Source organism: Salminus brasiliensis, chromosome 25 (genome assembly GCF_030463535.1).
Source record: "Salminus brasiliensis chromosome 25, fSalBra1.hap2, whole genome shotgun sequence".
Classification (NCBI taxonomy): Eukaryota; Metazoa; Chordata; class Actinopteri; order Characiformes; family Bryconidae; genus Salminus; species Salminus brasiliensis.
The window spans coordinates 3,555,372-3,576,751 of NC_132902.1; the positions used below are offsets into that span (position 1 = coordinate 3,555,372).

Consider the following 21,380-nt stretch of genomic DNA (forward strand, 5'->3'; position numbering starts at 1 on the left):
GCTTCTGTGAGTTTATCATGGCTTTAGTCTGGGCCTCGGGGCTGGTAGGCTCGATCAGCGTGACCATGTGTTTTATGCATTAAAACTGGGAACAAGCACAAATCCTCATAACATAACATCAATCAATTCAACAGGGGAACAGGTAATCGGTTCTAGACTGTGAAGCAGAGCTGGCCTGAAGGCAGTGAATGTGTGATTCAAGTGATAGTAGTGTAAAGACACCAGTCTGGAAGGTCCAGTCACCTGGCTACAGAAACATTTGGGTGGAGTAATCATTTTAAACTGAAATAGAAGCAGTTCAATTTGTATTTGGGTGGAATAAGCCTTTTAAACTACACTATAAGAAGTTACATTTGTATTTGGGTGGAGTAATCCTTTTAAACTGAAATATAAGCAGTTAAATTTGTATTTGGGTGGAGTAAGCCTTTTAAAATAAACCATAAGCAGCTAGATAAATTTGTATTTGGGTGGAGTGAGCCTTTTAAAATAAACTATAAGCTTTAACATAAAGTTGTATTTGGGTGGAGTAAGCCTTTTAAACTAAACTAAACTATAAGCTGTAAGATAAAGTTGTATTTGGGTGGAGTTAGCATTTTAAACTACACTATAAGAAGTTACATTTGTGTTTGGGTGGAGTAAGCCTTTTAAAATAAACCATAAGCAGTTAGATAATGTTGTATTTGGGTGGAGTAAGCCTTTTAAACTAAACTAAACTATAAGCTGTAAGATAAATTTGTATTTGGGTAGAGTAAGCCTTTTAAACCAAACTATAAGTAGTTCGATAATGTTGTATTTGGGTGGAGTAAGCCTTTTAAACTAAACTAAACTATAAGCTGTAAGATAAAGTTGTATTTGGGTGGAGTTAGCATTTTAAACTACACTATAAGAAGTTACATTTGTGTTTGGGTGGAGTAAGCCTTTTAAAATAAACCATAAGCAGTTAGATAATGTTGTATTTGGGTGGAGTAAGCCTTTTAAACTAAACTAAACTATAAGCTGTAAGATAAATTTGTATTTGGGTAGAGTAAGCCTTTTAAACCAAACTATAAGTAGTTCGATAATGTTGTATTTGGGTGGAGTAACCCTTTAAACTAAACTATAAGCTGTAAGATAAAGTTGTATTTGGGTGGAGTTAGCACTTTAAGCTAAACTATAAGCAGTTAAATTTATATTTTGGTGGAGTTATCCTTTTAAACTAAACTAATAGCAGTTAGATAAAGTTGTATTTGGGTGGAGTTAGCATTTTAAACTACACTATAAGTAGTTAAATTTGTATTTTGGTGGAGTAAGCCTTTTAAACTAAACTAAACTATAAGCTGTAATATATAGTTGTATTTGGGTGGAGTAAGCCTTTTAAAATAAACCATAAGCAGTTAGATAAATTTGTATTTGGGTGTAGTAAGCCTTTTAAACCAAACTATAAGTAGTTCGATAATGTTGTATTTGGGTGGAGTAAGCCTTTTAAACTAAACTAAACTAAACTATAAGCTGTAAGATAAAGTCGTATTTGGGTGGAGAAAGCCTTTTAAACTAAACTATAAGCTGTTACATTTGTATTTGGGTGGTGTAATCCTTTTAAACTGAAATATAAGCAGTTAAATTTGTATTGGGGTGGAGTAAGCCTTTTAAAATAAACCATAAGCAGCTAGATAAATTTGTATTTGGATGGAGTAAGCCTTTTAAAATAAATCATAAGCAGCTAGATAAATTTGTATTTGGGTGGAGTAAGCCTTTTAAACCAAACTATAAGTAGTTCGATAATGTTGTATTTGGGTGGAGTAAGCCTTTTAAACTAAACTAAACTATAAGCTGTAAGATAAAGTTGTATTTGGGTAGAGTAAGCCTTTTAAACCAAACTATAAGTAGTTCGATAATGTTGTATTTGGGTGGAGTAAGCCTTTTAAACTAAACTAAACTATAAGCTGTAAGATAAAGTTGTATTTGGGTGGAGTTAGTACTTTAAGCTAAACTATAAGCAGTTAAATTTATATTTTGGTGGAGTTAACCTTTTAAACTAAACTAATAGCAGTTAGATAAAGTTGTATTTGGGTGGAGTTAGCACTTTAAGCTAAACTATAAGCAGTTAAATTTATATTTTGGTGGAGTTATCCTTTTAAACTAAACTAATAGCAGTTAGATAAAGTTGTATTTGGGTGGAGTTAGCATTTTAAACTACACTATAAGTAGTTAAATTTGTATTTGGGTGGAGTAAGCCTTTTAAACTAAACTAAACTATAAGCAGTAAGATAAAGTTGTATTTGGGTGGAGTAAGCCTTTTAAGCTAAACTATAAGCAGTTAAATTTATATTTTGGTGGAGTTAACCTTTTAAACTAAACTAATAGCAGTTAGATAAAGTTGTATTTAGGTGGTGTAAGCTTTTTAAACTGAACTATAAGTAGTTGGATAAAGTCATATTTGGGTGCAGTAATCCTTTTAGACTAAACTGTAATCAGTTTGATAAAGTCGTATTTGGGTGGAGTAAGCCTTTAAAACTAACCTTAACTATAAGCAGTAAGATAAAGTTGTATTTGGGTGAAGTAAGCCTTTAAAACTAAACTAAACTATAAGCAGTTAGATAAAGTCGTATTTGGGTGGAGTAAGCCTGGAGGGAGAGCAGTTAGCTTGTTTGAAGTGGTAACAGGAGAACACAGACGGTCAGCCTTCCATCAGCATCAGGCCGGACAGGTGGGCAGTCAGTAAAAGGTAAAGAGATGGCCTCAGCAGGATCAGAGTAGGTCTGACGACACCAGCAGATCTGACTGTAAGGTGGGTAGAAGGTAACACAGACACGGGAGCACCCTGAAACACTGGCATCCCCCCACGCCACAGTCCAGAAGCCTGGGTGATGATGTGCAGGCGGCGGGACGACAGCACCAGCATGAAGATGATCAGAGTGAATCTATAATCATGTTCATGGTGAGATGTTATATTTGGCATATGGCCAATATGAATTGCTTTAGGCCTTTCTTGTGAAGCAGCCTGTGTTTCATTTAACATTAAACATTTAAAATCTCATTCGACAGCTTAGGTGAGGTGGTGTGAGCGGTGTGAGACAGACAGATAGTGTGTCCATGTCCATGTCTGACCATTCAGTGATGTAATCCACTTTGTGGGGTTTGAATATTAAAATTCAGAAGGCAAATGTCAGTACCATTCAGTTCACTTACATCTCTCTCTCTCTCTCTTGCAAATTAATTATTAATATATATATATATATATATATATATATATATATATATATATATATATATATATATATATAGTCCTTGTCTCTCATTGATTATTGATTTCACCAAGATAAAGCCAAAAGTTGCATTTGGGTGGAGTAAGCCTTTTCAACTAAACTATAATCAGTTAGATAAATGTGTATTTGGGTGGAGTAATCATTTTCAATTAAACTCTAACCAGGTAAAGTTGTATTTGGGTGGAGTAAGCCTTTTAAAATAAACTATAAGTAGTTAGATAATGTCGTATTTGGGTGGAGTGAGCCTTTTAAAATAAACCAAACTATAAGTAGTTCGATAATGTTGTATTTGGGTGGAGTAAGCCTTTTAAACTAAATTATAAGCAGTTAGATAAAGTTGTATTTGGGTGGAGTAAGCCTTTTAAACTAAACCAAACTATAAGTAGTTTGATAATGTTGTATTTGGGTGGAGTAAGCCTTTTAAACTAAAGTAAACTACAAGCTGTAAGATAAAGTCGTATTTGGGTGGAGAAAGCCTTTTAAAATAAATTATAAGCAGTTAGATAAAGTTGTATTTGGGTGGAGTAAGCCTTTTAAACTAAACCAAACTATAAGTAGTTCGATAATGTTGTATTTGGGTGGAGTAAGCCTTTTAAACTAAACCAAACTATAAGTAGTTTGATAATGTTGTATTTGGGTGGAGTAAGCCTTTTAAACTAAAGTAAACTACAAGCTGTAAGATAAAGTCGTATTTGGGTGGAGTAAGCCTTTTAAACTCAACACAGTTAGTTTTCCATTCTAGGGATGCTTGGGATGCTAGGGGTGTATATTAGGTTCTCGATACTTAAAGGGTGTATCTGTATCTAACTCCATACGTTCTCCACCTCTGCTCCACACAAACTGCATGGTGTGCAAAGCCCTCCACTAAACTCACCGGCCAGTACTCCCTCGTCCACCAGAGGGCACAGCACCTGCAGACAGGTAAACAGGTACCCACCCACCCCTCCTCCTGCCCCACCTCCGGCCCCTCCTTCCCACAACACTTCACAGCATCACCCTCCAACAGCATCACACACTCCCAACAAAGCCCTGTAGCGCAAACACACTCTCGGATCTGCTCACTGGTGCTCGAGCTATCTGTCAGGATGTCCAGCATTGCCAATGAGCTGGCCAAGAGGCAGGACAGGAGGGAGGGTCTGGGCAGCAACGACAAAGCCATTCTCTTCAACAACCAGGACTACCAGAGCCTGCGGCGGGACTGCCTGGAGCGCAAGACCCTCTTCTGTGACCCCACCTTCCCTGCTGATTCGTCCTCCCTTGGCTATAACCAGCTGGGCCGCTACTCCTCCAAGACTGTGGGGGTGGAGTGGAAAAGGCCCACGGTAGGAGTCCTTTCACACATTATATATATATATATATATATATACAGACAGACAGACAGACAGACAGATCTATAGAGTAAGGTACTGTTAATAATGTTATTACTATATAATACTACTACACTATATAATATACACTTTATTATTAAATAACTCCCAAACTTTTGAACAGTGCTGTACGTCTGTGGGATAGACAGTCAGTCTTTCTGGTGCTTTGGTGTATGATACATTCATCTTCTGATAAGTGTGTTGATATGGGCTTCTTCAAAATTAAACCAAACAATATTAATAATTAATAGTATTTTTTAGCAAGTTTCAATTTTACAGCTTTACAGACTGGAAATTATACTGTAAACATTTCAGATTTAGCATGAAATGAAATTTCAGCTATGTCAGTGCTAAGACTTGCTATGTTTTTGTCTAAATATGAATATATTTTTTTTATTAAATTAAGTATTTTTTAAATTAATTAGAGTAATTTAGCTGACAGCTGTTTGGCTCCGTTTGCAGTTTATAGTAATAATTGTTTTACAGAATTTATCTTGCCGGTTATTTATTTATTTCTTTTGCCAAATTCAGTTAATGTTTATTACTAATTACTATTAGTAATAAAATAAGTAATTTATTACTAGTTAATATTTACTACTAACATTTCAATGTACAATGCTTTGTCTACTACTATTTTTGTGGCAAAATCCAGTGTATCCCAACAATTATTTTATTACTAATGTTTCTGTGAAACGCAGTTTCTAATACATATTGTTTGCAATTTCTTTGCAAAATCTACAAATGATTATATTTTTGAATAATTAAATGTCCAATGGTAATGATTTATTACTAATATTTTTGCTAAATGCAGTTTCTAGTGCTAATGTGTTTAATTATTCTGAATTCAGTGCCTGAGGCTAATTATTTATTATTAATATTTATGGTAAATGCTAAGTCTTTACTATTTCTTTTTACAAAGTTCATTTTTCTTTTCTACATTAAAGGTTAACCTAATATTTCTGCTAATGAAATTTCTGCTACTAAATTCAGTGTCTTGCTTATTATAATTATAATATATGAATTAATATATTTGTATTAATATATTATATTATTAATAATATAATTATTATATATTATTACAATATTATTATATGTTGTAAAATGACTGTTTTTGCTAAATGCAGTTTCTTTTACATGTTTAATTCATTCAGTTTCTGTGGCTAATTATGTTATACTAATTATGTTATACTAAATTATTTACTGCTAAATTATTTACTGCTGAGTTTTATGGCTAAAGTTTTCATTAAATCTATTTTTTATATATATTTATAGGAGCTGTGCTCAAACCCTCTGTTTATCTCCAATGGAGCTACCAGGACAGACATCCGCCAGGGAGCTTTAGGTGAGCTTACCTGTGTCTCACACCTGAAAGGGGAAAAACCAGTGAAAAGAAAACTGTTTAGCATCTTTTAATGGTTGTAGTCCTGAATATTAATGGTATAATAAATGTTCAGGGGTGTCAGGGGTATCGGTTCAGTCCATAATGTTTACAGTAATTAATGAAAACTCCTCATGTATTATGCATGTGTGTAAGTCTGAGGGCGTCATATGGCGAACGGGCCCTTACACCGGCTTGGATTACAGGCTCACTCTGCTGATCTGTAGCGTAAATATATTTGCCCTGACCAGTTCCACAGTATGGAAGTCTACGATATTGTGTAAGGGGTTGATTTGCAACTCACACCCTCAGGACATCCACCCCAAACTTACACAAGGCAGCACAGCCCGACCTCATCCCAGTGAGTCAGCAAACACAGGTCCTGTATCAGGGCGTTTTAGAGGACGGTCAATTTGCTAAATATCAGCGGCCTCAAATCTTACATTAGCTGCCTTTTATCTCAGTTGAGTCACTGGGTATACAATCATGTGGTGTATACACACACACACACACACACACACACACACACACACACACACACACACACACACACCTTCTACTGTGGTCTTAACCTACTTCCATTCATCAGCTGGATTCATACCGGCTCCACAGAGAGCTGCAAACAGTAGCATAAGGCCAGGAGCATGTTTGGTATTCAGTGGTTCCAAAAAATAAAGGTGTGTCCAATGGTTCTTTGAGTGATGCCAGAGAGGAACCATGTGTGAGTGTGGGGAACCTTTCAAACCCCCCAAAACGCTGTTCTTTATCAATCAAAGAGGCTAGTGTAGAAGAGTTCCATAAATTGGACCTTTTTGGAAATTAAATTAGTGAGAATTATGTCCAGACAATGTTTCCACGCTTTAGGTAAAGACTCAACCATGGCCAAGATAATAATTCAATAATTTCAATCTTTTTAACTACAGTAATTAAATAATTCAATCATTTCAATCTTTTACTTTTTCACTACGGCTCTAGAGACGCATGAAAACAATTTTAGGACATTTAGCAAGTTTAGTTTGCATTTAAGTTACATTTTTAAAGAAATACTGATGCTGAAACTACAAACCTGCCATTTTATTAAAAATATAATAATAAAAAAAAAAATCATAGCTTTCCAAACACTAATTAACAGCTGGTACAGGATGCTAGTATAACTACATATAAATAATGTCAACTTTTAATTTGTTTGTAAAAATACTGTCCTAACAGAATAAACGGTAATGACGTTGATTAAATCTTCACGATCAGGAGAGAAACATAATTAATAATAATAAATTACTCACTTTTCCACATATTAAAATGTCTAATAATATAATGTTATTGCCCTAATTCTTTAACAAAAGGCTGTTACGGTAATGATGGTAATGATGTATTTATTTGCGTTATTTTAAAAACACACCATGGCAAATTAGTGATGTTTGAAATGTTTAACAAAATGGAAATCATAAATATTTTAGTGCAATAAATATATATTATAGCTAAGCTATTAAGTTTGTTTATATAGTGGTTATACCCTGAGGGCATAAAGTCCCCATTATTGAGGAACCACTCAGTAAATAATGCAAGCTTAAATTTGAAGCCACCAATTAGCCAGAAATGCCAGAAAACAGACACTTAGCTTTTAGCACACGTATGATTAGCTATGATTACAGTGCATCTATTCCTAGAAGGGTCCTCTGTTTGATGAGCACTTGGGATGTCTTTGACCATGTTAAACCAAATGCGAAAGGAAAGTTACTAAAGGATAAATGCTAAATAGAAAGAACAGCCTCTTTATAGCCATGACTATTAGTGGATCTGCTCCTAGTAGGGCCTGAGATGCTAAACAAATGATTAGCCATGTTTAGCTAAGTCATGTCCCTCTTAGGACCTGAGAGGGTTTGCTGTTTCATAAGCATTCAGGAAGCTACATGTGTCAAAAACTGCTTCACCACCCCCGAATCTCCTGCTCTGGCATCAAGCTACTAAATTAGTCGCTAGCTAACACACCAGCCACGAGCTAATGCTAGATCTGATGCAATGATACAATAAATGTTACTGCACTGTTGTGCAACTTCCCAAATTAAGAAAACCTTTGCCTAGCTTTGCAGCTTTCATGTGCATTGAGTTTTCCCTCCCATTAAAGCAAGTATTACACATATATATTACAATATTTTTAAATATATACAATTTTTTTAAATATTACAGATATTTTAAAAAATTAGGCCATAATGATTCTAATAATGAGGCTAATGATGTACTCTTAAAGTAAATTAGCTCCATTGTTCAACCTAAATAAAAAAAAGATTGCTGCATCATCATGAAACAAACCAATGTCTGGAATAGTCCTAAAGTAAGGCAGACTTCAGGACACTTTACAGTCCTAACAAGACCAGTTTAACCTGTTTCTGCTGCCTGGCCTGGGTGTCTGTTTACTAGCATGGCTAATCCAAAACTACACATGAATAGAACGTTAGCGTTAGCTACACAACGTGCCTCACATTCGTATCATTTCCCATATCAACGGAAGCAAGCAAAAAAAGACCAGTTGTTCGGACTAACTAATTGCCAATCTTTGACTCTTACAGGTGATTGTTGGCTACTGGCGGCCATCGGCTCTCTGACTCTGGACAGCGAAATTCTAGCACGCGTAGTTCCTCCTGCGCAGAGCTTTACAGAGGACTATGCCGGCATCTTCCACTTTCAGGTTGGGTTTATAGGCTTCGGTATATGTCTTCCGATGCTTGTGTGTTAGTGGGCCTGATCCTGTATTTGAAGAACACTTGAGAAGCTGTTCCTCAAATGCTAGCTAAATCAAATGCTAAGCAAGTGATTAGCCATGATTACAAAATGCCTATTCCTCCAAGGGCCTGGGAAGGTTTGCTGTTTCACAAGCTACACCAAATGCTAACTCAAATATTTAACGAATGCTAGTACCTACCAATTGGCACGATACGATACATGCTAATCACAGCCAACTAGCTTTGGCGTCTTCTTCTTAGCCGCCATTTCAATGGACCTATTTTTAGAAGGTCCGGGACAATCCTGTGTTTGAGGAGCACTTTGGGAGCTTCTGTCTGGGCGTGAGGAGAGATGACATGTTCCTAAACCTCTGTCCGCAGTTGTGGCAGTATGGCGAGTGGGTGGACGTGGTCATCGACGACCGGTTACCTACCAAAAATGGGGAGCTCCTGTTTGTCCACTCTGAAGAAGGGAACGAGTTCTGGAGCGCCCTGCTGGAGAAGGCCTATGCTAAGTGAGTGCGCCCATGTTGGTGTGGGTAAACAAAGCTGATGGTATCTTTGTCTGGATTGGTGTGGGTGTGTGTGTGTGTGTGTGTGTCTCAGTAGCATTACCAGGTTGAGGTGGGCTAACAGGAGGTCATGAGTCATGCTGCAAGTTTAACAAACATTGCTAACCACAGCCACAGCCCTCTAAACACACATTCAGTCCCGAGCTCAGGAGGCGTACTTATGGTATTACCTGACGTAGCGATGCGTGACTAAATGGGTTTTCACATCAATGCAGGTTGACATCAGGAAACAGTGAGTATGTCGGAGGAGGAGGCTATGCAAACGGACCACAACTGAAAATGTATGGTTTGCATAAAGTGTATGCAAATTTATGCAAGTGTGTACCCACTGAGATCTGGTCCAGGAAAGGCCTTTCAGCCTCAATTATTTGGTTTCGTGCCAATTTAGTACTTTTCAGTTCCCCCTAACTAGCTAGGACACGAAGCTACAACCGCTGGGAGGGTGAAGGCTAGCATGTCCCTCCTCAGAGTCACATGAAGCTAGCCAACCACACCTATTTGTGCTTCCGCAAACACAACCAAATCATAAACCACGGATAAGAGTCTGTGGCATCACCTGGGTTCAGACTTGACCTGTGCTAAAACAAGGTACAGCCCATATCCCAGTTTAGAAAGCCATGGTCAGAGCAAAGGACCCAACAGTTTTTATTGAACCCACAACCTTGTGGGTAATAACCCAGTGCTGTGGCCGCTGAGGCACCACTATCCCAAACAACTCACTGAGAGCTTCTCTTCACAACCCAGCTTAGAAAGCCATGGTCAGAGCAAAGGGTTGGACCCTGTGGCAGTTTAGCAGCTTAGCACAGGGCCAAAACATTTTAATTGAACCCACAACCCTGTGGGTAATTACCCAGCGCAGTAGCCACTGAGCCACCATTGCCCCAAACAATTCACCAAGATCTTCTCTTTACAAGCTTCACAAGGTTTAAACACCTTGCTTGAGAACCCAAAACCCTGTGATTTCCCCATGACAACTCACATTAAGAGCTGACCAGGGTAAGGTACAGCCTCCTCCTGGGGGGGTTAGTTTTAACACAGTTACAGTTACGGTCAGCACTGCCTCACTCAGCTCCTGCTTCTTTTCCAGGGTGAACAGCTCCTACGAGGCTCTGACCGGAGGCTCCACCACCGAGGGCTTTGTGGACTTCACTGGCGGCATCGCTGAGAGCTACGAGCTGAGGAAAGCTCCGCCCACCCTCTTCAACATCATTAAGAAAGCGCTGAGCCGAGGCTCCCTGCTGGGCTGCTCCATAGACGTAAGCATGGAAACTGACACTGGCGGTCCCACAATAGTGTAGATTAGCTCAGAGCAGCTGAGGAGATAACTTGGCGATTAGCATGCTAAACAAGTCAGTTACTTACACAGTTATGCTAGGCAACAGGGTGATTGGTGTGTTAGCTCCTCTTAGCTGAAGAGGTAACCAGCGATTAGCATGCTGGGGACCCATTATCCTCTGGTCAGAACTGCTGTTGATAGTCACTGTATCACCACACACAAGTCTGTTGTCAAGCTGAGGTGTACTGATATAGCAGTGAGGTAGCATTACCTGAACGGTGAACGGCTGGTCTGAAGCGTGTAGCAGGAGAGTCTGACGGTCAGGCTGGGCAGGTGGCCAGGTTTGGATTCATGGAGAACGACTCCAGCAGATCTGACTCTAACAGCCTAATCTAAAAGGCGAGAGCCAGAAGGTAACACAGACATGGGAGCACTCTGAAACAATGGGAAATCTGATGACTTTTTAAGGGGGGTTGACCACTTTTGCAGCTGCCCAACTTAATCCACTTAATGTGAGCTAACTCTGATATGAGTCCACTCAGATGCTTGGTCAGGTAATTTGAAGACTTGACTACTGCAAGTTGCTCCTGGCTGGTCTTCCTGTGTATACCATCAGTCCCCTTGCAGATGATCGGGAATCTTCCTAGGTTCAGCCATCTCCTCTACTAACTAACTCCGCTACTAGCTTCAGGAAGCTGCCCGCATCAGATGCTGACCTACAAAGCCAACTATAGACTGGCCTCTCCATACCTGATGGCATTGGTCAACACCCGATCTATAGTAAGAGCCCTTCGAGCTTCAGGTTCAGGTTCGGCTCGACTTGACTAACCATCAATCAAGATGAATGCAAGACAAGTGTCTAGACTTCTCTCTATTCAGCTACCAAGGTGGCATGACCGTCCCATGGGTCACTTGCTGTCTTCAAAGGCAGAGCTGTTGGCTATTAGCGCTATACACTGTGCTCTAGGCTAAGCGTTTGATGTGTTTTGCTTCTGAGCAGATCGCCAACTCCTATGAAAGCGAAGCCATGACCAGACAGAAGCTGGTGAAGGGACACGCCTACTCCATCACCGCAGCAGAAGAGGTCAGACACGACTCACACCCACCCACAAACTTATCAAACCACCCACCCACCCATATGCCGGAAATCCCTCAGTATTAGCAGTGTTACTCCACTCAGTGCAAAGGAAATCTGGAAATCAGACCAGCACTGTCCAGGTTCCTGCCTGGTTTTTATTGGAGTCTAGGGTTAAGGACACGTCTGAAGTCTAATTAAACACAGGGGTAAATATTTGCATGGCTTGTCCTGTGACGGTTGGTTCCAAAAAAACGTCATAATGCTTGTGTACTTGCTCATTTCTACAACGGGCAAATATTGAAAAATGAGCAAATGTTTGTTTTAACCCTTGGCTTCATGGCTTCCATACAGATACACATCAGCAAACTCGCTGTATCAGTGGTTCTGCGTTTGCTCAGTGGGTCAGTGGGTGAACAGCAGCGAATTGCTTGTTCGTAAAATAGGCCTTTACCTTATTCAAGGGACAATAATTTAACCCATACAGTCCACATAAGGAAGCTTAGCTGCCAAAAACCCTGTTTTGAGTTTAATGTCTTTGTGATGTCACAAAAAAACAACACAAGCTACCAATTCAGCCTACAGCAGTGTAGCTCCGCCCATTCACACGGACGTCATCCACCTTACTTTCCATAAAAACGATGTATGGCCAGCTATGTTTACTATCTGTGGTTAAAGGTGGTAAAAGTCCAGGCTATATGTTAGCATCCACCCAAATGTCCACACAGAGATGTGTGGATGTTTGGGTGGATGTTTTACATTACGCGCATTCAACCATGGATGCAGGTTATCTAGTTTGAAAGCTAGTTAGCATAGCTAGCTACTTTACACTGATCAATGCATTGACTTTGAATGTGATACAAGTGAAATGACGGGAAATTCTACACAAAAGTAAAACTCTTGAAAGTGGGCGTGGCTAAATAAGAAAGAATGTCTTTTGCTTCACGCTAGCCACCAAAAAACATAGCGCATCCCACAAAGGCCGAAAGTGGCCCTGCAACCAGAGTGCTGCTCTGCAAAAGTTTGGGTTCTGCTTCACTCGAACGTGTTTCGATGTAGGTCCATGTGTACGGCAGCCCGGTCCAGCTGGTGCGGCTCAGGAACCCGTGGGGCCAGGTGGAGTGGACCGGTGCCTGGAGTGACGAGTGAGTCCAGACTGGGTCACCCATTGGTTTAGCCTGCTTTAGTGCTAGTATTGTGACAACTGACCACGGTTTCATCTCCCTCAGCTCCAAAGAGTGGGACCGGGTGCTGCCAGAGGAGAAGGCCAAACTGGATTACTCTGCTGATGATGGAGAGTTCTGGTGAGGAATGGCGAGACGTTTCAGAACTGCTTGGAGAAGTCTCTATTCTACTAGGCACATTGGCATGCAGATGTTTGGGCACCCCTGGTTAAAATGACTGTTACTGTGAAGAGTTAGCCCAGCCAACATGCTCCCGTGGGGCACACATGGGTGAAACATGGGCTAGGTGGGTTCCAGGTAGGTTCCAGGTGGGCATGAGCTGTAAGGGGGTTTGTACATGTGTTTTAACTGGGACCCAGTTGAGCTTCCCAAGTCTTCCCAAATCCCATCTAGGCTCCATGCGCAGTGATTAAACCCAGATGGGGCCCATGCTCAGCTTCTCCTGGTCCCATCACTGACCCTGGTGGACGTCCCATAAAGACACCAGATGAGACATGTTAGAGGCGGGGCTTCCAGGATGTTCCAAAAGAGTGTTTTCTTTCTCTTCCTCTACTTCAGCATTCTCGCCTGTCTGTCTTTCAGGATGGCGTATTCAGACTTCCTTACGCATTACGACAAGCTGGAGATCTGCAACCTGACTCCGGACACTCTGAGCAGCGAGGGGGTGTGCCGCTGGAGCTACCACCAGTTTGAGGGCAGCTGGAAGGTGGGCTCGACGGCTGGTGGCTGCAGGAACAACCCGGGTGCGTGTCTATTAAACGTCTGTTAAAAGCATCCACGTGAACGCTCGCTGGTGTGTTACTGACGGGTGGTGATGGGAGAAAGAAGGCCCTCCGAAATGTTGAAGCAATTGAACCAATCGTTTCGAAAAATGATATATTGTTTTCAAACACCCAGAGCTCCACCTGCTGGTCAAATTGGGGGTGACTGCCAATTAACCCACCACTTTTGTAGCTCCCCCTAGCTGTAGCAACGCTCCCGACACGAGGAGGGTAAGGACTTAACACGTCTTCTCCGATACACGCAAAGCCGAACACTGCCTCTTTTCCAACTACCGCCAATGCAGCATTACTGGGCAGCCAACACACTCTGAGGAAAGCTCGGGCCACCAGCGAACAGATACCATCGCTTAAAAGGGGAGAGGCAATTGTGTTCTTTCTGACACCGGCTGCTGATGGCAAAGCAGCATGGCTCAGGATTCAAACTTGCCACCCCTGGGCCATAGTGGTAGCGCATTAGACAGCTGAGCCGCTATTTGGTTAAAGACACTGTATACGATTCTGGAGAACATCAGTTGAAGCTCCACCCCTTCTAGATCTTTGTGGCCATGAAACCCCTCGCAAATGTTGTGCGACCAAATACCACAATATAATGTTGGGGAGAACAACGCCATGACAAGTGATTAGCTTTAGTTAGGTTAGCATTAGCAAACTGTTGCTACAATGGAACCCAACGTTGGTTCTTCTATGGTTTCTATAGGTGGTTTGGCTCTTGGGATCTCTCATAGAACCATTTAAAGCTCCTTTAATTTGAATAGTGCAGTAAATGATTCAAATTGTTGTAAATTATAGCTTAGTGTATAGATGGTGTAGTGTGGTGGATAACAACACTGCCTTCTATGTGGCAGACTGGGGATCCAGAGTCCCCGACCAGGCAAGGGGCCTGGGCAAGGCCACTAATGCTTCTTGGGCAAAGAAATAGTAGTAATACTAATAATTAACATACTAAAAACTGCCGAAATCTTGTGTTTTGTGCAGCAACCTTCTGCTCAAACCCCCAGTTTGTAATAAAGCTGGAGGATGTTGATGATGACCCCCATGATGGAGTAGACGGCTGCTCGTTTCTGGTTGGTCTGATGCAGAAAGATGGACGCAAGGAAAGGCAGTTTGGACGGGACCTCACCACTATTGGATTTGCAATCTACAAGGTATTATGACAGTTCTCAGATGCTCCTGAAGTTCCCTTGACGTTCCCATAGTGCTACCTCAGGGTTAATGGAGTGTTCGATTTGTGCCACCACCCATCAGTTCTATGGTGTGCTTTGGTTCTTCAGGAGCATTGTACTAATCATGCAGTGTTACATCACGGAGTGTTACCAGAGTTCACCCCAGTGTAACCACATCTCATGGTGTACCTTTCACCTAATTTAACCAATGATTTCCATGGGGTGACTTGGAATTCCACAGAAGTGTTGGTCTAATCTAGTGGTCTTCAACCTTTGGCCTTCAATTCCAGCAGATTTCAACTCCAACCCAAATCTACACACACCCCTTTCAGCCAATCAAGAACTTCTGGTGGATGTATTAGGATAAGATTAGGATTAGGATTTTCAAAGTCTACTTGGAAAGTCAGGAGAGCCTCACCAACCCTGAGGTCAAAATCCAAGATGGTCCATCCAAGAACTTCTGCAGGCAGTAATTAGTTGGATCAAGTAAGTGGATTAGGATTAGATCTTAAGTCTACGAGAAGGTAGCTCTACAGAAGCAGGGTTGGAGACCACTGTCCTAAATTATGGTGGTAAAACTGCAGGACCAGCCTGAGCAACATGACCACGGTCACAAAAGGACAATTTGGATTTTAGCACTGTAGAAAGTTCCAAATAGTTCCAATAACGTTATTCTCTGGTGTGTGTGTGTGTGTTTCAGGTTCCAGACCAGGTGTGTATGGCTGTCCTCACCACATGATCACTCCCTGAAAGCTACAGTCCGCATTCCTTTTCCTACCAACATGATAGCCAATTGGGAACATCCTCCCAGGTTCTCCTTTTCCCTGTTCAAGACCTTGTTCATGTGTGTTCTGCAGTATAAAGGTCTCAACAACATTCACTTGGGCCCCGACGTGTTGCTGCGCCAGAAGGCTGTCGCCATGAGCGACACCTTCATTAACCTGCGTGAGGTGTGCTCCCGCTTCAAGCTGCTGCCCGGGGAGTATGTCATCATCCCCTCCACCTTCGAGCCGCACCGCAAGGGCAGTTTCATCCTGCGCGTGTTTGCTGAGAAGCACGCAAAGGCCAGGTATAGTCCTTTGAGATTATCGGAGCCTCCAGTTCGACTCATCAGTTCAGACATAGGTCATTGGGAGGTGTAGCCACTTTGCTATGGTCTGTAAGAAGACCCAGACTGTCAATCTCGGCTGAGAGGAACCTGAGGTTCAGATGGTCAGGAATGACCCAAGAACCAACAATGCACAGACTTACTGGAAGTTCATGACCAGTGGCACTGTCTACAGTCAAGCCAGCCAGGTATTGCCTCTTTTCAAAGCATTGCAAGGTAGCCAGCATGCTCAGAGGACAGTGTGCCCCCCCCCAGCTCCAATATAACAGCTAATAGACGCCTGCATTGTGGGGAGCAAGTGCCATCTAACCACCCCTGAGAGAGCAAGGCCTGTTGTGCTCTCTCAGACTCCAGGTGCTGATGGATGGCAAGCAGCATGACCCGGAATTCGGAACAGTGATCCTTAGTTGGTCAAACCATAAGCTTAACTTAATGCACTCACTCACTCACTTTTAACAGGAGTGTACACAAGGGGGTGCTGTTGGTACTCGCTAATATCTTTTGGTGCTTCGCATCAATAACACCGCGTGTCCTTTTTTAGGCATGTAGGTTGTAGATGAATAAGGCGGTACAGAGGTTATAGCTCGTAGAGTACCCCGCAGCCAATTACTTTGCAAGGTGGGAGGTAACTGTGGTGCGATCTCATGCATTGATCAAATTCCTGACAATCCTCTCTCTCTCTGTTCATCCAGCCCAATGGAGTCGGACATCCGTGCAGATATTAAACAGGTAAACAAGCCAAGAACCCTTGAAGAACCCCAATTTCTTGACCAGATAACAAACTGGTAAAAGTATAAGATACCTTAGGAACTTTTGGAGGTTCCTCGATTTGAAACTGTGGAGGAACCTCTTAAGATCTTCTGAGGAACCATTAAGGGACATTTTTCTTCTAAAAACTCTTTCTTGACGGTTCCTTAAAGCACCTTAGAAGGGTCAAGGATCTTACACTTTTTACAGTGCACCTTGATTAACCATGTTGTTTTCACCTGACAGGAGGAAATCTCTGAGAAAGAGGTGGACCCACACTTCAAGCATCTCTTCAAGCAGATTGCTGGAAACGTACGTCACTACGTGTAGCTTGCATCTACACTGATTGTTCTACTTCTGGATAGACTGTTTTCAGACCACTGACGATCTTTGCCTCTACTCTGCAGGATTCTGAAATTTCAGCAATTGAGCTGCAGAAGATTCTGGACAGAATTGTGTCTCAGCGTAAGATGTGTCCTTCAGCCTTTCTCATCTTCTCTAGCAATCGTTTAGGTGTCTTAAAAGAGGTCGAGCTGCCAGAGCTATCAGACAGGATTTGTTCACAGTATTAAGTAGGTCACCCTCGTGGTCTGACCCCTCAAAGCATGGACTCCACAAGACCTCTGAAGGTGTCCTGTGGTATCTGGAACACCAAGACATTAGCAGTAGGTCCTTTAAGGCTTGTAAGTTATGAGGTGGGGCCTCCATATATCGCATCAGTGAGCCTTGGGTGCCCATGACCCTGTTGCTGGTTCACCGGTAGTTCTTCCTTAGAGCACTTTTGGTAAGTTTTGATCACTGCACACCAGGAACACCTCACAAGACCGGCTTGCTGTTTAGGAGATGTTCTCACCCATTTTTGGAACCTTTTAAGGTTCCTTGAAGCACCCTAAGAGCTTCCTTTACAGTTTCAAACTGAAGAACCTCCAAAGGATCTTATACTTTTAACAGTGTTATAGATTAACTCACAGTGTCAGACATGTTCACTGTGGTGATGATGGTGGGAACCAGATATCTAACCAATTTAATGCCTTGTGTCCACAAACTTTTGGACAAATAGTTAGGTGATCTGATGACATTTGTATTCACCTTGGATTTGAGACGCTGTAATCCTGATTCGTAGAGGCTTCTGTTGCAAGTCTACTTAACTCTAGTCGCATTCTGGTTTGTGACCCACAGGAACTGACCTGAAGACAGACGGCTTCAGTATGGAGACCTGCCGCCACATCATCAGCCTGCTGGACGTATCCTCTTTGTATACCACAGTGATCTCTGTATTTCAATGTCTGTTTAAACATGCCCTCGTCAACTTGCCCAGCCTGTACATTTGCCCTTCCCTTCGTCAATCTTAACTTACAATCTTAGCTTACTTCGTTAGCTAAGGTTGGAGGGGGAGGGGGGAGGGTCAAGTGAACACTGGCATTGGACTAGCATTTGATTTGCTGGGCTTTAGGTTGTAAACTCCTCAACCTGTAATGAGACTCTCATTCAACTTCACTACTTTACTGTCCCAGAAAGCTACAGGCTACATGGCTAATGTAAAAATGGGATGAGATTTGGAACCAATGCTAATCCATGACCAAACAAAGTGTTATTAATGCATCTATAAATACATGTGTGCTATAAATACTTACGGGTGTGCGCCAGGACTCAGACTATGAGAAGAGTACAGTACAGTGCACTGAGTGCCTTGTTAATTTGTAGAAAATGGGTCGCAAAGCAGATGGTAATGACTGGCTAAAAGGGGTGATTGCATTTGGGCGTGTCAAAGGCCATAGTGTGAAGTGACTCCGGCCACTGATGGCGACATGCCATTAGCGTCTACAGTGTTAGCGTATTAGTCCCCCACCACACACACACCACATTCCCTCCCTTATTATTTAGTAAACTAGTCTTAGCTCACAGAACTAAGGAATCATGGTTTTAGCCTTGACACTACGCAGAAAGACGGCAATGGAAAGCTTGGGTTAATGGAATTCCATGCTCTCTGGATGAAGCTGCAGAAATACCTGGTACACCACACTCACTCTCACCCACACACCTAGATGCTCAGAGTGTGGTCCTGGACGGCTACACACCCAGTGGGCCTTCTAGGACAGTATTCATTTACACCCAGCTGGATAGAACTGAGCTTAGCCCAGATGTAGTCTCATTTTTTGGTTTTAAAACGGGAGGCATGAGGCTAATGTAGCTAACAAACACTGGAAGTCAATAGTTAAGGTTGGCTCATTTTTCTACTTCACAGAAAGTTGTAGGCCTAAGGAAGGAATGTGCCCTAAAGCACATTAGCGAGTTTGTGACTACTGACTTTAACAGAGCTATGTATGATAAAGCATATTCCAGGCCTGGAGTTTCATTAATATATCAACTGCTCTCTCTCTTTTGCATCAGGAGATCTTTAAGAACCGGGATACGGACAACTCCGGTACCATGAGCTCACACGAGATCAGAGAAGCGCTGAATGAAGCAGGTATGGGTTGTGTTGTGAGCGCCCTCTAACCATGGTAGTTTTTGTTAACTAAATCTTACTAATTACTGGATTCTGTTACTTTAAATAATTAATAGATTACTTTTACTAAGATGAAACATGAATTTTACTGATGATATTTACAGAAATTAAGCTGTTATTTTTACTGATATTTCATAAATTCTATTTTGTATGATTTGTCAAACTTAACTTATTCATTGTATTGATGTTTGAAAAAAAAAAGAATTTTACTGACATTAAAATGAATTAAATAATTAATTTTACTGATATTTCAAATATTATAATATAATATTAAATATCAAATTTCCAGTTATTTAAAATCATTAAATGGATACTTTTCTGCAATCTCAATTAATAGATCATTTTATTGATTTGTCAAACTATTAACTCATTAATTGTGCTGATATTTGAAAAAACTAAGCATTCATTTAACTGATATTTAAATGAATGAATCATTAATTTGACTGATATTTCAAATCATTGAACTATTAATTTTACAAAATATTTTTACATTTTGAATGTTCTGTTATTTCAAATAAAGTATTAAAGTATATTAACTCAAAGTATAGTTTGTTATTTTAAAAAATAAAATGGTCATTTTCTGTAATCTTATAATTAATAGATTAACTTTGCTCATTTGTCAAACTATTAACCCATTAATTTTACTGATATTTCAAATAATGAAGCATTTCTTTTATTTCATATTTATTATTTCATATATTTCACATAATTATTTTGACTTATTTCCAAAAATATCCAACTCCAACTGTGCATGTATAATATATAACCATCTGCTATAACAACCCTTTCTACTTTTCACGGTGGTCAACTTAGCGAGCTTGCTAACTGCACCAAGTGTGACTTAACACGAAGCCTGCTTTTTCAGGCTTCCAGCTGAACACCTCGGTACTACAGGTGATTATCTCACGTTTTGCTGACCTGGAGAGCGCCATCGACTTCGACTGCTTTGTGGGCTGCGTGATCCGCCTGGAGATGCTCTTCCGTGAGTGTGCTCTTCCAGTCAAACTAGCCATGCTAAAGCCCTGCCAGATAGTGTAAATAAGGCCACATGCTTCATGAGTCAAGATCTGAACAGCTAAGCCACAAGTAGGTGAGCAGCCTCAGATCTTCTGAGAAAACCCTGTACGGCAACTTTACAGGAGATGGGGAAAAAAAACCTTCCTAACTTTCAATGAAAGTCGATGTGAGAAGATTTTAATCCAGGTCATAGGTCGGGGGCCCCAAATCCCTGCCAGCGCCCCTGCTTCCATGTTCATACCTGCTTTGCTTCTGTTCTGTCCAGAAATGTTCAAGAAGTTTGACAAGAAAAACACGGGGAAGATTGAGCTGGACATTATGGAGGTAAACCCTCACATGCATACGGTTGAACGAGGACGCTTGGCAACATGCCAAACATGATCATTTTGAATTGATTGGATTTTGTGTCTTTCAGTGGCTCTGCTTGGCCCTGAGCTGAAAGCCCAGGGAGGAAGGGGCCTTGCCGCAGATCTGCGGAAGACGGTGAAGCTTGGCCGAGGCCGGCGTGAACAACATAATTTAGTAAACGCGATGAGGATGATATTTTTGGAACAGAATGATGAGAATTGTAGAAATGTAGGTGTCACCACTGTTTACACTGATGAAAAAATCTGCTGCGATGAAAATTAAAAAGCTTATTAAAATTAAAAACATTAAGAAAATTAAAGCTTGATCGTTGATGACGGTACGAGGCTGGTCCTTCCTTTTATTCTTTTTAGTTCATGGTGCATCAAACATCATTTTTAGCACAACATACATAAAAACCTATTATTTCTATTCCAAAAAACTGATCTCCAAAAAACTGATCTCCAATGAATTGATCTCCAAAGAACAAATTTTCATTTAACTGATCTCCAAAGAACCAATCTCCAATTAACTAATCTCCAAAGAACTGATTTCCAATTAACTAATCTCCAAAGAACTGATCTCCGAAGAACTAATCTCCAAAGTACGGATCTCCAAAGTACGGATCTTCAATGAACTGATCTCAAATGAACTAATCTCCAAATAAGTAATCTCCAAATAACTGATCGCCAAACAACCAATCTCCAAAGAATTGATCTCCAAAGAACTGATCTCCAAAGAACTGATCTCCAAAAAACGAATTTCCATTTAACTGATCTCCAAAGAACTGATCTCCAATTAACTTATCTACAAAGAACTAATTTCAGAAGAACTGATCTCCAAAGAACTGATCTCCAATTAACTAATCTACAAAGAACTAATCTCAGAAGGA

At 40.9% G+C, this 21,380-nt stretch overlaps 1 protein-coding gene across 1 annotated transcript; it reads left to right on the forward strand.

Annotated features, from left to right (window-relative positions):
- The first annotated feature begins 4,330 nt into the window (after positions 1–4,330).
- LOC140548257 (calpain-2 catalytic subunit-like) lies at positions 4,331–20,582 on the forward strand. Its single transcript, XM_072671729.1, has 21 exons — positions 4,331–4,567; positions 5,885–5,954; positions 8,558–8,676; positions 9,092–9,225; positions 10,370–10,538; positions 11,559–11,642; positions 12,693–12,778; positions 12,863–12,937; positions 13,400–13,560; positions 14,575–14,744; positions 15,463–15,474; positions 15,620–15,831; positions 16,563–16,599; positions 16,864–16,929; positions 17,025–17,082; positions 17,797–17,861; positions 18,561–18,629; positions 19,009–19,087; positions 19,992–20,108; positions 20,409–20,467; positions 20,559–20,582. The coding sequence occupies exons 1-21, from the start codon at positions 4,331–4,333 to the stop codon at positions 20,580–20,582; spliced, it is 2,103 nt and encodes a 700-aa protein (XP_072527830.1).
- The last annotated feature ends 798 nt before the right edge of the window (positions 20,583–21,380 follow it).